The 18,272-nt window shown below is 38.0% G+C and overlaps 1 protein-coding gene across 1 annotated transcript in view; it reads left to right on the top strand.

Moving 5' to 3' along the window:
• The first annotated feature begins 4,032 nt into the window (after positions 1-4,032).
• Positions 4,033-18,272, top strand: part of fat2 (FAT atypical cadherin 2) — a 55,294-nt gene continuing 41,054 nt past the window's right edge. The window contains exons 1-6 of the mRNA XM_022684053.2: positions 4,033-4,260; positions 9,772-13,056; positions 13,790-14,101; positions 16,728-16,786; positions 17,409-17,720; positions 18,024-18,234. Coding sequence (XP_022539774.2) covers positions 9,795-13,056; positions 13,790-14,101; positions 16,728-16,786; positions 17,409-17,720; positions 18,024-18,234 — 4,156 coding nt within the window. The 5' untranslated portion in view covers positions 4,033-4,260; positions 9,772-9,794. The remainder of the gene's footprint in view (positions 4,261-9,771; positions 13,057-13,789; positions 14,102-16,727; positions 16,787-17,408; positions 17,721-18,023; positions 18,235-18,272) is intronic.

Below are 18,272 nucleotides of genomic sequence, written 5' to 3'. Positions count from 1 at the left end.
ATCATCTTTATTTTCCTTAACCCAAACTCTAACCTAGTCTTAAATCTAACATGGGGCCTGTTTACACCTGACATTAACATGCGTATCTGGATACTACGACCAGATTCTGTTTACACTTGTGAAACTGAAACCAATAAACCCATAATTCCTGATATTTGCATATTTAAGAGTGTTTTGTCCACTACAGTGACACAGTTATTGTATCATAGAGATTTGTCTTGCGTTTGTTGGGAATTTTTTTACATTAAATCCCATTTATTCCTGTTTTCCTTAGATTAACCAAACATACAGTATAACATATAATTTGTGCATGTTAAATGTCAAACCAATCAATCTTTGCCTGCCAGCCTGACAACACATCTCTCTAATTTCTCTATTGCATCATCTTGCATGATGACAGAATGTACTTCTCTGTTTCATATATATTTTTACTATATGTTCCATATGCTTGCAAGTTTCAGTTCCTCTTTGTAAGGAAAGAACAGGACCTGGAGGGTCTGAAGGTTGGAAGGGTCTTTGAACTCTGCAAACCCTAGATTAGATCATCTCAAACTTTTGGTCACGTTTTGTATGAATAAGCAGAATAAGATTGATGATAACATTATATCTGGATTATTCTAGAATGTTCTGCTCATGCAGGGATGCTAATTTGCGATGGAAATTTCAAGAGTGGAACCACTCCATCATTGTAATACATTTATTGGAAAGTGTAAGGACAAAGAGACATACATAAAGTGCGTCTCAGAACGTTCTTGAAACATCCACACACAGCGTTTAGCTTATTCATACAACACATGACCAAAAAGATGAGCTTTAGTCTAATTGTGGGTTTAGAGAGTCCAAAAAAGCTTATATGTTGGATTAATCAAAGGAAAATGGGATTAAATGTTAAAATCCCCCCGTACAATAAATTAATTATCGCAGAATCACAGTATTGTGATACCATTATTAATGTGGGCAATGCATCATAATAATACTGTATCATGAGATACCCTCTGATTCCCACATCTAACATGCTTGTATTAATGACAAATTAGATCACAGAAATCAGATAACATGCTGTTAAAAAAAAAAATCAAAAAACAATTAACTGTATTTCTGCACTTTATTATTGCATGGATTTTATCAAAATATTGAGATAACATAATATTTTGCCGATCCAAATATTTTTCCAATCAGAAAGGATTTATTGTTTGGGAGATGACTTAATAAAGTTTTTTTTTTTTTAGGACTAAAATAATTTACAAACGTGAAATGACTGGACCCAATTCACATGCTACATTTTATAGTTTTCTTTTCATTTTAAATATTTTTTAATAAATCAAGTAAACACATGCTGTTCTGTGGTTTAATGTTTTAGCCCAACAATTGAGCTTAATGTGTGCTGAAATTCTAGTGTAAAGGTTGATCCTACACTGGCGTAGCCCTCTCCTCCAATCACGTTTAGCTGTTCAATGATGTGGTTTTAGTGGCAGTTCAGAAAGAGTTGTTGGGTGGTTTCATATGACACACGGGAAGCACTTGCTAGCCTTCACTCTTCCTGCCCTGGGGCTGTGTGAAAGAGGATGTCCTGGTGACAGAGAGAATTGGACATGGTCAAAATTGAGTAAAAAAAAAAAAAAAAAGTTTCAATTGTAAAGTACTGATTTTAAAACCTTCTGGTTTATTAAATTTCTGTGATGTAGCTGTAAGAGACATTAAACTCTTCACAGACATCAGGATACATATCACCACCACTGAGAAGGGATTGTTTCACATCCAATAACTCTGAATGACTCTGTTATTAAGCAATAACAATAATGTTTTGAGTTTAATGTAAATAAACAATGTAAATAAATGTTGATAAAAACAGATTGCAAAGTTTGCAAATCTCATATACCCATATTTTATTCACAATAGAAGATAGAACACATATCATATGTTGAAAGACAAACATTTTAACATGTCATGATAAACTGTAGGCAGTCAATCATACAGACATAGTATTAAAGCATTGTTACTGTTCTTGGGCAACAACTGACTTTTGACAAATTCAGCGTTTCCTCTAGGATAATTTCAGAAGGAAAGGCAGGCCCCCGCTAGCTCCCTGCCGTAGGAAATATTACATAAAAATACATATTTTTTATATTTTTTAAATTAAGATTCTGAGATTCTGAAGAAATCTCTGTGCTCAAAGAACAAGGTTGACAGTCAGTATTGGATCCTGGTGATCTTTGGGTCCTCATGTAGCACTGCATTAAAACCAGGCATGATTCTGTATTGAAAATCACAGCATGAGCACAGGAACACTTCCGGAAATCAGAGTCTGTAAACACAGACTGTGTATTCACTGGGTAATACAAATTTTAAGTTAAAGTTGTATCTTACAAAGATAAAAGAAAGCTAAATTAAGGTTTAGTCTTTTGTGACCCTGTTTTAACTTTTTGTGATGTCTTGCAGCAATGAAGTTCTAAATGGTTTTATGTATTTTTTTTTATTAAATGGTAAAATGTTCTGTTGTAAATAAAATGTAGGCTTATGAGATTTTGCAAACCATTATTTACACCGCTTCACAACTTCTTTTGGAATTAGGGTTGTATAAAAATGAGCGATTTCTTAGCCATGAGCTTATCTGTTATTTCAAGCTTGAGGTTTACACCGAATAACATAATAATTAAAGAGATTTAAAGGCAAAAGCACAGTGTTAAGACACTTGTTTCGATTGTTTCTTTGAAACCGGGCTCTAATCCACTCTAAACATTACTTGAGTGAAAAGGAGAGTGCAAAAAAAGAAAAGAAAAAACTAACAAAAAAAAAAAAAAAAACAGAGATGCAGGTGGTTCTCTTTCTAAATCTTCCTCTTGTGCCCTGAGGGTTGTACATTTTTCACTCTGTCTTCAAAGTGCACTTTTGCTAGGTCCACCTGCTGCCAGTGGCCCAGTGCCCACCGTCTGTTGAGCCTTATTTGTGGGCCATGCCCGCCCCCTTTCTCACTGGGTCCATGTGCTCGTCCACTTCCACTCCAAGGCTGAACTTGGCACCGTTCGTGGACCCCGATTACATCATCTCGGCCGAGCATTTCAACTGAGTTGAGGAGGGGTTGGGGGCATCACCCCTGTAGCATAGCTGTAGGGATGGATTGACTCCATTTTTCTTTTCTTTTTTTTATAAAAATAACTAGGGTTAAGGTTGCTGCAGGTAAAAATGATCTTATCGACAGGCTATTCCCCCTGGAGCACTGCAGCTTTGATGTATGGTAAACCTGAAGGTATGCTGAGCTGTCTCCAGAAGCTTCTCACACACGTCACTCAGCAACTAATCAAATGAGAGCTGTGATCTTTGTGTACACAACATTAAGACAAAGATAATTGCCTTGGGGGTGTAAGCAGAAGCTCAGAAACAGATTAAAAAAAGCTAATTACTTCTCTGTATCATTTAAAACAACTTTGTGTTTGCTTGTGTTTCCTTTTGTGAGTCACTGCTTCATTTGATTATTAATAAATTAAAACAAACAAAACAGCCCATACAATTTGATGTTGATTTAATTGTTGATTTGAATAGTCATGGAAGCTTCATGGTTTCTGGTGATGCATCCAAAGTTCTCAAAGTTTCTGTTACATTTCACAAAGCACAAGGTTTCTGTCCTTGAGCAAAGAGATTCAGTGAGATTCTCAGAATGTGATTCTTCATTTCTTGAATAATGAGAGTATTGAGTAAACTTTGCACGTGGTTAGATTTGCATTAAAATGCAACAAAAGAAGTGCAACAAGAGCTTAATCCCTACTACCTGGATGGGACGATCCTAAACAGAAAGATCTTGAGTCCCACAGATCTAACCATGGCCCAGAGCCCAAATGTTGAGAGAGAAAGAGAGAGTTAGAGAGAGAGAGAAAGAGAGAGAGAGAGCAAGAAAGAGAGAGAGAGAGAAAGAAAGAGCGACATGTGCTTGGGCGTCTGCCTGGTTGGGTGTTGGACAGGGAAGGGGGGGGTGGATGGTGAAGGGTGGAGGGAGGGACAGATTGGGGAGGGGATGAACGTCCTGAGGGAACAAGGTGTCACACCAGCACCGGCAACTCACTCCTCACTCTTGAGTAAAAACAGCAAGTTAGCCTGAGCGGCGCACACACAGGACCTGTGTTTCCTGGATTTTAATTTTGTATTATTTTTCAGTGCATTATGGAAGAACGACAACAACTTTTTCTGGAGCGGTGGAATACTAAATTACCGAAGCTCTGAGGAGTTTCTGAAAAGTTCCATGAGGAGTTTCTCTGAGGACCTCAGGTGAGTTTGCAGTGACGGCAGGCGTGTTTGCAGCTACTTCCTTTACTAACAACAACTGTACTACTAATTATAACTGAAAACTAGTTTCAATGGGTAAATATTTTTAATACAATGTTTTTATTGTAACATTTTATTTCTAATGGACACTTTCTATTTTATGTTAAAAGTACTTTTTGTCATGAGAAGCAACTAAAATTAACTTAAATTTGTTCAGTGGCTTTTTTGAGATTTAATGTTTTTATTTTGGCATTTGCTTTACTACTGCAATGATTATGAACTACAATGTACACATGAATTTTGTGTAAGTTTTACTGTGAGAAACTGTGGAATGATACTAACTAATACCTAAAAGACAATGTAAATATACTTATAATTTAATGCTAATTATCCAGCAATAACCTAAAAATGTATTTAATATATAGAGAAAAATATACTATATGTAAATCAGAACTAATGAAAGGAGATATATATCCCATTATCACATTATTCACAGTCTTGTCTTTTAACCTCTTTTAAAGTTATGTTCTCTCTGGCAGTGCAATCTGATTTATGGGGTACTTAGGGTTGAGATGCCCCGATAGACAAATCCCAGATGGGCGCTGAGATAACCTCACTGGCAATAATTTAAACAAGCGTTCTCAGTTGACCCCATAATTCTAACCTCTCATTCCAAACCATGCATGAGGTCCAATTTATGCTATCTGACCACCAGAGTGGGGATTGGATTTCTAAATTCAGGAAAAATCTCTGGGTAAAGCTGTGCTGATATTGACTAAATAAAACACTACTGACAGGAGTAGAACACGCTGGAAGAACGGACTGCCCTTCATAAGAAGCTTGGTCTAATGCAATACTTCTCTCCTGGTTGCAAACATTTAAAAATACATTCTGGTGTGGAGGGCTAGTGTGAGATACTATCTATAATAGATATAGTTAATAGTGGATACATTTATGGTTTTCACTAGAACAAAAGGTATTTGAATCATGTGACACAGGCTGGTGAATACATTAGGATCAGACAAACTCTTTACCAATAATAAGTAGGACCTGTATTTGACATTGACATGAATTTTTAATCCGGATCAGATTCTGTTTACACTTAAAAAACTCACTAAAATGTGTCTCTAGTGTGACCAAGCAATCCGATCTGATTTTATTAAAAGTAGGGATGCATCTTGGTGATCTATTGTGGAGGCACTGATCAAACCTCACATGCTTTGAGAATTACTAGGGTACAAGGCTTGGAAAAAAAGAAATACGCCTCATTAAAAGCCTGGAGAACAGCTGAAAAGACTATATATGCTCCCTGTAAGTTTAACTTCTCCGCACCATTCTGGCAAATCTGCAACATTTTGTCTAGTGGACAACCCTTTGTATTTCTCCTTAAAGAAAAAGTGTATTTTCACCTTTGGTGCCTTGTTTCAAGACAACGAATGAAAGAATTTCTATCTCTGACATATCTTACTTTCTGTATCTTGGACTCAGATCTGCCATGAAAGCATACAGAGGTTCCTGGGATTGTCAAATCTCCTCTCACCCAATGTCTGAATGGTTTGACCACCAGACTTGTAAACAAGGCCTAGTAACAAATATGTACAATTCTATATTAGATATATCTTACTCTTCATTGGAAATAACTTTGAAACGGGAAATGGAACTGAAATAGCTTGGATTCCAGGGAAAGTGGGATGAGATATGGCCTAATCTGACAGCTCTCTCAAAGAATCTTGCTGATCATTCAATTAACTATAAATATACACAGGGCTTATTCCACACCATACTTAAGACATAAAATAGTACACAAAAATTACTGTACTGTCCCTGAATCTGTTGGTACATTTCTCCATTCACATGTTTTTGGATTGCAGTGTAATTTCTAAATTCTGGGATGACATTGTATTAATAAACACTGATATGCTTATTCAAATTCATAAAAATAAATAAATGCATGTCTATGTTTATTACAGTAAGTGATGATAGTTCTTTCAGTTTCACATTATCTGAATAGCAGCTAAAATTATATTATATATAATTGGTTTAATCTCAAAACATGATTAAATCAGCTACAGTTCTTTGGTGGGTTACCACATAGTCTATACTTATCCTCCTCCTATTTGGTGTGACTATACTTTATATAACTGTACTTGTTTATTGTGTTTTTGTTCTGTGGTGAATTTTGAATTCTACATGCTTGCAAAAAACAATAAAAAGAGATCACAAAAAGTAGGGATACACTGGAATTAAACATTTTTGTTTGAAACTGATACCAAACAAAATGAAGTATTGGCCTGAAGGCTGAATGCTGAATACCAAATACCACCCATATTTTTAATTAATGAATTTTGTCACTTCTTTCACCACTGCATGAATTGAATACCCTACATTTCTTTCAAATAATTCCTTTAATAAAAAACTACAGTATAAAAACATTTATTGAACATTGACTGTTTTACATCTCAGCAGACAGAGCAACAATGTAAAATATAACTTGGTATAAATCATTTGTATTATTCAAATATTTGATCTGTGCATCCCAAGTAAAGAGCACACCAGTGTGTACATTATTTTCATTTTGCTCTTTTCCAACAAGAGTTTCTCATTAAAACTGTCCTTCTTTAGGAGACTGCCTCCAGTTTAGAGAAATGGTCAGGGGTTCTACAATGCAGACAGTAGAACAGTAGATAGTATCCATAGCAGCTCTATCAGAAAATGTGATTGAGAAGTTGGAGAAGTCACATTATTTAGGGAATTCATACTTTAATACTGTTTTCATCTACCGATAATTAAGTGTGTACAAGTGCAAAAAAAAAAAAAAAAAAAAAAAAAAAAATAATAATAATAATGTTTTTCTCAGACAGATGCATTTCCATTTGGCTGACAGAACCTGATCACAGAAAAAAACGTAGTTTGCGAAATCCGATCGTACTTCAATCTCAATACATCCTGTGGTTGTTTACACCTGGCTTTTCATACAGACAGGGGACATCTGATCACCAAAAACGCATGATAATGGCCAGTGTAAACAGTTTCTTATAGGTGTAGCCCAGCCAGAGCATCAAATCAAACCTTAGGCTAGACTTATGCAGTACTTGCTGTTTCTACGAATTTGCCTATGCATAATGACAAGACAATTGGGGGTATTTAAAATGTGATTACAATCTCAGTCTCAGTCTGAAGGCACTAGACGTTCAAATTGGATTTCAAATACGAAGTGGATTCAATAAAAGGTACTGATGCTGACTTTGTTACCACATTAAACTATGCAAATACATTTGTGATGTTCAGACACACAAATCTGATCTGATCACTTGCAGATCACAAATAACAGTGTGGACACTCCTCTTAACAGATCTGATTTGAGAAAAAATGCATTTTGCCTGCAGTCTAAACATAGTTTTGGTCTGCTAAAAGAAAGCAGTGTTGCTACCTCTTTCGTTACTCATTAACCCTTTTTTTTTAGATTCAAATTATACTTAAACCAAAGATAACTAATGTAACCAACTTCAATTTGTAGAGGTTTTTTTTATGTCTACACAATGACAGTCCATACTGAAGTACTGAAACGTAACTCTTTGCATGCTTACCATACATAATGCATAGCATTAATACAAAAGCTAGCTAGCATGCTAGATAATCACATGTAAAGACCTGTGAGATCGGCATGCACGTTTGAAGCATGCACCTCGCCAGCATTCTGACTCAGGCCCAGGCTTTACTTTTTATACAAATGAGTAATGAGTTTCATTGTATGATTAGAAGGCAGATTATCAAGGCCAGCTCAGTGCAACACCTTTACACATTTAGGTCCTCATAGTAAAACGTGTGAAAGCCTCTGCTGCCGAGCTGAGCATGTGGCTACAGGTACAGTAGCTTACACTGAGGGCTGTTACTTGGAACAAGAACACAAAAAGCACATCCTATTACTAACAGACATGCTTACTCACTTGCTCTGCGACTTTCTCAGTCGGGCTCTCCCTGCGGGGTTCACAGCTTCACAGATGCAACCAGCTGTTTAGACTTACAACAAGTTCGAAGGAGGCCAGAAAATTCTCAGAGGATATTTCTTTCAAACGATTTTTTGTTTCCAGAATTTACATAAAAAAAATGGAGACATACTCTCTAGAATGACACTTTATATACAGGTTTAAGAAAGGGCTGTGTATTGGCAAGACCCTGGTGATAAGATACTGCACGTATCGTGTCACAGGGGGTTTTATTTAATATACTGGGATGTAGAGTATTGTGGCACAACATATTTGTTAACACTTCACAGTAAAAGTACATTAATTAATAGTATTTATTTAGACTGAATGAGTCAACTAACTATTAATTGACCCTAGTTAAAGATTATTAATCATTAGATTTTTTAAAATCATGTCCCAATCCAAAAATATTAGAACATTCTGTGTTGTAATGTCCATTTTAGTAACGTTTATTGTCTTATGTTAGCCAAAATTAAACAATGTTAATTACTGCCATAAGTACTGTTATTTGTGACCCATAAAGTATTGTCAATTTTGTTTTCCATTTTCAAATTTGAGGAAAATGGCCACAGTAGAAAAAGTACACCAGTCCAATCAGAGCAGTGGGATCTGACCTACTGTCTGTCCTCTTTGATTCAATGTATTTTGAATTTGTTTGACTTTCTTATAATCGATACAGTAATGTTTAATAATCAATATAATATTGTAATCCTCTGATTTGACTCCTTGTATTTCAGTTAGGAAATTGGAGAAAGTATGAAAATCACTGCCACATAAAAGAGTTCTTTACATGTTTCTGAAAGGAACACAAGCCTATCTACTAAGATGCCCTCTGACAGGTTATATATCTAAAGATGTACAATCTCAATTATCACATTTTATTAAAATATTAATATATTTAAATTAAAATATATTATGATATTTTTAAAGCCTTTAGTCTAACATGTCTATTATAAAATACGAAAACTTTTATATTGTTCATATTTTTTTAAACAGTTTAATGCTTTCTAAATCCCGTAGTTCATAGTGATCAGAAATAATTAAGTGTAAGACATATTCTGTGAGACACATGAAAACATGGAGGATGAGTATTAAATAATTGCCCTGGGTCAAAAAATAGGGGTCTTTATTTTTCACAGAACAGGAAGAAAAAAGTTCTAAAAAGTCTTAAAAAAGCTCAAAGTTCCTTCTCAAGTCCAAACAATATAATACAGCTTTTGTTAAGGCATGTTAGAACAGGAGGCTGAATACCTGACTGTGGCCTTTCACTTAGAAACCGAGACTGTGCGGTTGTGTGGGTGTGTGTGTGTGTGTGTGTGTGTGTGTGTGGTAAAACTGCATTAGTCTACACTGCCAACCTACTGCAATGATATATTTACATATGAAAAATTATTCATCATCAAGTCATGATCTGACCAGCCTGCTAATCCCCCTCACAAAGGCCTGCCGAAACGCTCAACACACAAACCTCTTTCTAATTCTTTCTCTCTCTCTCTCTCTCTCTCTCTCTCTCTCTCTCTCTTCTTAGGTCTGAGGGTCCATGTGGAGCCAATGAAAATGGCCTTGACTGACAGAGCTAAACTGCTCAGCGTCCTAGCAATCCTGCTGCACGTAGCCTGGTGTCAGAAGAGCCTGGAAAAGGACAGCTCTCCTTTGAGGTTCACCCATCACTTGTATAATGCCACCATTAACGAAAACTCTGCCCCCAGGACCTACGTGGAGAGCCCCATTCGAATGGGCATTGTAATTTCTGATCCTTTCTGGGACATCAAGTACAGAGTTGTCGCTGGCGATGATGATGGCCTTTTCAAAGCAGAGGAGGTAGCCGTGGGGGATTTTAGCTTCCTGAGGATAAAAACCGGCAGCGGTAACTCGCTCTCCCCTGTCATGCTCAACCGAGAGGTTCGGGATTCTTACACTCTGACAGTTGAAGCAACAGAGAGCACCTACGAATACCAGGCCAGAACAAAGGTATCGATCCAAGTGCTTGATACCAATGACCTGAAACCGCTCTTCTACCCTGCCTCTTACAATGTGGTAATCAGGGAGGACACTCCAGTGAAATCAAGTGTGGCGAGAGTGAGCGCAACGGACGCTGATATTGGCAGCAATGCCGAGTTCTATTACTCCTTTACCACCAGATCACCTCCATTTGCGGTTGATCCTTTCACGGGCACGGTCACGCTTGTCAGAAAGCTGAACGCAACTCAGAGAGACAGGTATGACCTCACCATTTTGGCAGAGGACAGAACCAAGAAAATCTCTGGAGTTCAGAAGTTTGGAAATGTTGCCACGGTTGTTGTAAACGTTGAAAAGGTCACCGAAACTTTTACTCTCATCGCACCCAACGTGGTAGAGGCTTCTCAAACGAACACAGATAGAATAAGCGTGAATGTCAAGATCGAGCCTCAGGCAAAGGCACGAGCGGCCTCTCTGAGTATAGTTGCAGGGGATGCAGAGAAGGGTTTTGAAATTATTCCATCTGCTTTGCAGGGCAGTGACTTTCAAGTGGTCTCAACAAAATGGATTAAATGGCCACAAAACCCATTTGGATTAAATATCTCCCTTCAAGCAAAAGACAGAAGTAACCCTCCATTGCTAACACCAGTTGAGAACATCCACATTCCTGCTCCACAATTTACATCATTGGCATTTGAGCTGCAAGTCTATCACGTCACCCTAAGTGAATACTCTCCTCCAAAAACCCATGTACTAAAAGTAACTGTACACCCTAGTTCATCAAATGTCACATACCATATTAAAGATAGTGCAGATAGTCATACATTTAAAATGAACACAAAAACAGGCATTATTGTCACTACTGGAAATTTTGACTTTGAAAAGAAATCACATTATGAGTTTGATGTCCAGGCAAATCATGGCGAAGCTGAAGCTCATGTTGTAGTGGACATAACTGATGAAAATGACAATGCTCCTAGATTTATCTCCTCCTCGTACCAGGCCACTCTTCCAGAAAATGTTCCTATAGGAACTAGCATCCTATCTGTCTCTGCTATTGATGTGGACAGGGGTAACAACGGCTTTGTGACCTATGCCATTGCAAACACAGTCCCATTGCCCTTTGTTATAGACCCACTGACTGGGGTCATTTCTACCTCAGAAGAATTTGATTATGAGTTAATGAAGAGGTGGTACCATCTAAGGATCTGGGCTTCTGATAGTGGCAGTCCTTTTAGCCGTGTGAGCGAATGTGCTGTGACCATCACTATGGACAATGTAAATGACAATGTTCCTCTTTTTGAGAGGGTTTCATGCAATGTTACCATACCTCGAAACTTCACAGTTAAACAGAGCATTGCAGAGATGACTGCAGTTGACTTGGATGAGATGGATCAAATCCATTACGGAATCGAGTCTGGAAATGAGGATAAACTGTTTGCAATTGACCCTATCTCTGGAATTATCACACTAGCAGAGCCCATCCCCAAAGATATTTCGGAGACAGAAAATCCTCCATTTACCCTAAAAATAACAGCAACAGATGGCAAATATAGCGCTGATCCCACTACTGTCACTGTGTATGTCACAGGCAACGGCAAGGAAGCCACCACACACTGCCAAGAAACCGGAGTGTTCCGGCAGCTGACTGAGAAGCTTATTGAATCAATCAAGCCTGTGCTCTCTGCCCAAGAGGAAGAGTCCTTCTCTGATGTCCATATAATCAATCGTCACTCTCCTAAGTTTGCTCTTGGCATTCCGAGCTCCATTGATGTCAGGGAAGACTTTGCTCTAAATACATCTATACTACAATTTAAAGCCACTGATAATGACAGTGGCTTTAATGGAAGGCTTGTTTATGCGCTTTCAAGTGGGAATGAGGATGGATGTTTCTCAGTTGATATGAACACAGGAGAATTACAGATTATCTGCACATTAGACAGAGAAACAAAAGAATTCTATATCCTGAACATAACAGCCTACGACTTGGGATCTCCTCAGATTTCCGCATGGAAACTTCTTGCTGTCAATATCCTGGACATAAATGACAATCCGCCATTATTTTCTCAACCAAGATATGTCTTAAACATTCCTGAAAACACAGAGGTCGACACAAGTATCTTCAAAGTACACGCACTGGATCCTGACCTTGATGACAATGGAGAAATCAGATTTTCCTTGTTAACATTTACTGACTTTTTCAAAGTGGACAAAAGCTCTGGGGATGTGAGGGTGATAGGGCCTTTGGACAGAGAGACCTTTCCCCGGTACGACTTAAAGATTGAAGCCAGGGATCAGGCGAAAGAAGACCCTCAGCTTATCTCAATGGCAGAGCTTGTGGTGGTCTTAGAAGATATCAATGATAATCCTCCTAAATTCGTACCCAAATTCTACAGGATTAAGGTGCCTGAAGATGCGCCTCAAGGCACAGTGCTGTTGTGGGTTGAAAGCCATGACTTAGATTTAGGAAGTGGAGGCCTCATAAGCTATAATCTAGAGTCTGGCACCTTTTCACTGGACACAGCCACAGGTTTACTCACTCTTGAGAAGGAACTGGACTTTGAAAGAAAGAGGTTTTATAACCTAACTATTCGCGCTGTGGACCATGGCCACCCCAGGTCCTTGTCGTCCTCATGTTTCGTAGAGGTTGAAGTGTTGGACGTCAATGAAAATTTGAATAAGCCGGTTTTCAGAACATTTGTGCAGAGCGCTCCAGTTATGGAGGATGCCAAAATAGGCACTTCAGTCCTAACCCTGACAGCAGTGGATAAAGATCTAGGGAGAGACGGAGTTGTCAGATACCATATTCATGATGGGACAGGACTTGGAGTCTTTGTTATTGATGAAGAAACAGGTAAGCTCAACACCCAAAATGCCATTCCCATACTATTCCTGTTCTAACAAATACTTTATTTCAGTGAGCATGCAGTGGGCATGCAGTAGGTTTACAGACCATATTTAAACATGTATGTGTATTTTTAAGATATATACTGAAATATTATATTATCTTGAAAAATGCTACATAAATATTTTACTTGCCGTATGCCTCATATTGCTGTAATTTATTAATTAGTGTATTATATGCTGAAATTTTTATTTTCATTTGCTCATACTCTGAGCAAAAAGGGTTTTGATGATGACCTTTTAGTGTTGAAATTGCATTTATGTTAGGTTTGTGTTACATTCATGTACTTTGGATTTGTCTTATCCAGACTGACTTATATCTTGTTATCCACTACACTACACTTACTATTTTTAAGGGTTACCTCATATATGAAGAACCATTCATCCAGACTTATCCAGATTTATCCAATAATTATTTACGTAAGCATTTAAATTGTTCTGGCATGAGCACACGGGCCAGTGATCATAAACTTGTACAGAGCCCCTTCTTTAAGATTGCAGATATATTTGAGATACAAATCTCTAAAAATGACAAAGAAATTGTTACTATAAAAAGGCAAAAATAATGCATTACCTGTTGCATAAACAATTGTTGCATCCAACACCATTACATTCTTAAATACACTTTTGTTATCTGTTACATGCTGTGCTTCACCAACTAAAAACCGTATGCTTTTTTGTAGGTTTGATTCGGACAGCAGATACTTTGGATAGAGAGGTTGTACCGCACTACTGGTTGACAGTTTATGCCACCGATCTCGGAACTATTCCCCTGATGTCCTGGACCGAAGTGTACATTGAGGTTCTGGATATCAACGACAATCCTCCTGAGCCGTCCCAACCCGTCTACTTTGCATCAGTCCATGAAAATGTGGCCAAGGACAAATCTGTGTTAAAAGTTTCTGCAACAGACGTGGACAAGTCTTCCGAGGGGAAGCTGACCTTCCAGATCCCAGATTCTCAGCGTACATATTTTAATATCGACTCCAAGACAGGTAAACAACTCTCATTAAAGTTTTTTTTTTTTCAATCATTTCTTTTTAATCATGCTCTTTATATTTTTGTGGTGCTTAAATACTTTCCCATCTGGTAAACACATTTTGCCTTTAGCATTTCTGTGTTAAGACATATTCTTTTTTGGATGGTTCACAATCCTATGATAACAACAATAGCGTGCAGAACATGACAGTTCAATAAAACAAGTTCAGGCACAAAATGTGTGCATCGAGGTGTGGTACAAAACGAACGTGGTAAATAATTACTATACACAAAACTCCATCACTCTAAGAATTTTTTTTCAATGGTGGGGAAAGCTTTATTACAAGCCCTCTGGAGCTCAAAAAATCCCCAAACCACCTAAAATATGACCTTTGACAGCAGTGTGGATTAGCCTTTGAAGTGCCCCCAGGAAAATTACAAGAGCATTAACCTGCATCGCAAGCTCGTACTTGTCCATTCACGCCTTATTCCTTTGTTGCTTCATCACCTCCACCCCAGGCTAACAGGGACAACACAAAACTAACTCCCATCCAGCACAGGGACATTACAAAAGTCTACCGCACACAAAGGTGTATCTCCGAAACAAAACCTGCAGGTCCTGTTGCAGTAACCTTTTTATGCTGAGTATTTTACGGCGGTCTAATTCTTGTCATTGTAATGTTAATGTATTCGGTTGTCCCTGTGGTTTTGACTTAGAAATCAATTAGTATGAATCTGAAATTATTTCCTTAAAAGAAAAAAAAGAGGGAGAGCTTTAATAAGCGCTGTACACAACATTAAAGGATCAACAAGAATAATAAATGAAAAGAAAATAGCAAACAACATCGCTACTGAGTCTCCAAAGCCAAATTAAAAGCACAAAAAAACAAGACAAATTTTAATACTCTTGTTCAGATATATTCCTCAGGCTAAATAGGGCCAGAGATCTCTGTATCTCCGTGTTAGAACAGGGCCTGAATGACTCATTTCTACAGAGACCAGTGTGACTAAGCTAACCGCCTTAACGGCTTAGTGTAGCAAAACTTTCTCATTTAGGATAACAGCAATATGCGGCATTGCTAAGGACACAGCACATCCAGGGTGGATTGGGGCAAGAGCCTCTGCTTCTTACAACTGAGTCACAGAAATGTATTGTAAATGTAAAAAAAAGAAGGAAATGTCTTGTGTATTTTTCTTCTTGAATTTCCTGACGGGGCAGTTTCAGGATGGTTGGCGGATCTTTTATTAATAACATTTTTAAGAATTTCTACAGCAAAGATAGCTTACAATTGGACTGCACGCTAAAACAGGCTGGCCGAGGGTTCCAAATTTCATTAGTAGCTACTCTAAATGTTTTATGTGTTTTTTTAATCCAGCAGAAAGAAAATCAGTGACCTGTACTGCAATTAAAAATGAAATGTGTATTTAAACAGCCATTTTATTATGTTGACTTTTGCTACGGCATGTTTATTCATAGTCCTCGTTCGTTCTGTGCTATTTATCATAATTATCAACAGATTAATCATTATTAGGACAATTAGCAAATGCAATTCAAGACTTTCAGGGGCAGACTGAAATACAAGGGCACACTGATATCAAATAAATATGCATTACAGAATGCATAAATAATCATGTGTTTGTTTTATTTGTCATATTAAAAAAAACAGAGCTTTAAAGGGGCACTAAACTACTCTGTTTTCTGCTGAACCCCCCTTAGTTAAATAAAAAAAAGGCTAAATATGGAAGGAGGAGTTTGGAAGGGGCACTGGGTGATGTATGGGTTTTGGGACAGTGCACAGAAACATCATCCTCATCTATATCACAGTTAAATCAGCAAGGGTGCTGCAGAGGAAGAAATTATGGTTTAGGATTTAGTGACTCTTTATTTCATGAAATGTAATCATTCTGTTTAGCTAGCTAAGCTAACAGCCAACATTAGCTCTGAGTAGGAACTTGCTTTTTGTGCTCCTTACCTCTCCCCTCTCTGTATTGGAGAGATTTCTTAGTGTTTAAAAGTCGACCTCCAGGTAGAAGTAAATGCTAAAACCAGACTTTCCTAAATTGCTCTTCCAGGGGTCACCTGCCTAAATAGAAGAAGCAGTAAAAGCCCAGTGGGGTTTGTTTTTAGTGCAGTTGTAAATGCAGCTGGGAATTCTCAGCTAGCTAGCTGTTAGCCTAGCCTGCATAAATGAGAGCCTTTTTATTGCTGTGGTGGTAAACTGCTGCTTATTATTATTGTTAAGTAGCTAGCTAATTTAGCAGCTGGCAGTGTTTGTTGGGGTATTTCACTTTCTCAGCCACAGTTCTCACCTCAACTTGAGTCCTATCAAGCCCAGCAACTTTCATGCCGTTGGAAAGGTAACTCAGCTTAAAGATTTTAAAGTCTTATGACAACTGTAAAAAACGCAGAACTGTTGACCAGGTCGTAAAGGAGAGCTGGAAGAATAACTGTTCATCAGGGTGACCTCGTGTAAACAGTGGAGCTAGATAAACAAGACTAAAGAAAGCAAGGCTGTGGGAATTGAGAGTGAAATGGTCTGCCTGAAGTCCTCAAACAGGTGTGCCAATCCATCTGAGCTCAGTGCCATCGATTATACTGATTACTCTCTCTCTCTCTCTCCCTCTGTGTGTGTGTTTGTTTAGGTGTGATCAGCACTGTGACTGAGCTAGACCGGGAACAAAAACCAGAGCACATTATTGAGGTGAGCTCACCTGCTTGATTCTCATATATATATATATTAAGCCAGGAAGCTTCAGCCTCTCTTTTATTATTCACTGCTTTTATGTTTTGTGTTATTTGTATTTCCAGCTTAAACATGTGGTGCATTCTGCATTCATTCATCACTGTCTGACTGTATAGGAATCTCAAATTGAATAGATCTAGCAGTGGCTTATTTATATAGTTTTTAAAGGGTGATATTATAAAAAGGCTGTAACACTTTACTAAAAGGAATCATTCATGAGGCCAAATGACATCACATTACCCTTTCATGAACTTGACATCGACCTATATAGACATTTATAAAGGCTATGATCCATAAATGTCAACTGTAATAATGCTTGACCTCAAAATAGAGAAATGCAACTTAAGATATTTTAAGTTATTTTATGCTGAAATAATGATAACACAAAGCATTTACACATGCTTTTAAACAGCAAGAAACTTGCAGTTTGACAATAGAATCTAAAAATGTGTACCAAGGAATTCAGCAGTTTATTACATTAAAGAAAAACAACCATGGAATGTATGTATTCCAAAGATAAGGAGGAAACAGACATCATACCACATATCATCCCTATTTTCTCTCTATTTGTGGTGTGCAGGTGATTGTATCTGATAATGGCGCTCCCCCTCTGCGCTCCACTGCCACGGTGGTCATTAAGGTGCTGGACGAGAACGATAACAGTCCTCAGTTTATTCACAAGCTCCTCCAGGTCAAGCTGCCCGAGCGCCAGAGCACAGCCCTGCCCCAGCAGGTCTATAGGATGGTTGCTCGCGACGATGATGAAGGACCCAACGGAATGATCACCTACAGCCTAGAGAACAGCATGGAGGGCCTGTTTGATATCGACCCTCTAACAGGGGTGGTGACCGCTAGGGGGGAGTTTCAGCGAGGCAACTACAGCATTCTTACGGTAAAAAACCTTCAACCTTCAGTTATGAACTTTATGAACTGTAGTTATAAATATTTAAGCCTTTTATTTAGAAAGATAATTTCTGCGACTGTACAACTAAGTACAAACTGTATTTTTCTTTAACATAATTTAACATATATAAATTCAATGGTGTTGAAATCTTGTGTTTGTTGGATGATTTTGCCTATTTTTTTTATCTCAAAGATTTTTTTCAATATTTAAATCTATATTTTAAATTAAAATAAAAACATTCTTATAGTTTGATATAGCTTTTTCAAATTTTGCCCTACCTGTATGTCACAGATAAAAGCCATAGACCATGGAAGTCCTGCCAGAATGTCCAAGTCGCGTCTGGACGTGGAATGGCTGCCGCAGCCAGAGCCAAGCTCTGAGCCACTGGCCTTCGATGAGGCCCACTATACCTTCGCAGTCATGGAGACCGACCCAGTTGCAGACATTGTTGGGCTCATCAGCACAGAGATCATTCCCAGCACCCTCTGGTTCGACATCATAGGTAAGAGTGGCACTGCCTCTCTGCCCTCCTTATTCTCC

This window comes from Astyanax mexicanus, chromosome 10 (genome assembly GCF_023375975.1).
Source record: "Astyanax mexicanus isolate ESR-SI-001 chromosome 10, AstMex3_surface, whole genome shotgun sequence".
NCBI classification, from domain to species: Eukaryota; Metazoa; Chordata; class Actinopteri; order Characiformes; family Acestrorhamphidae; genus Astyanax; species Astyanax mexicanus.
This window is presented reverse-complemented; position numbering and strand designations above follow the sequence as displayed.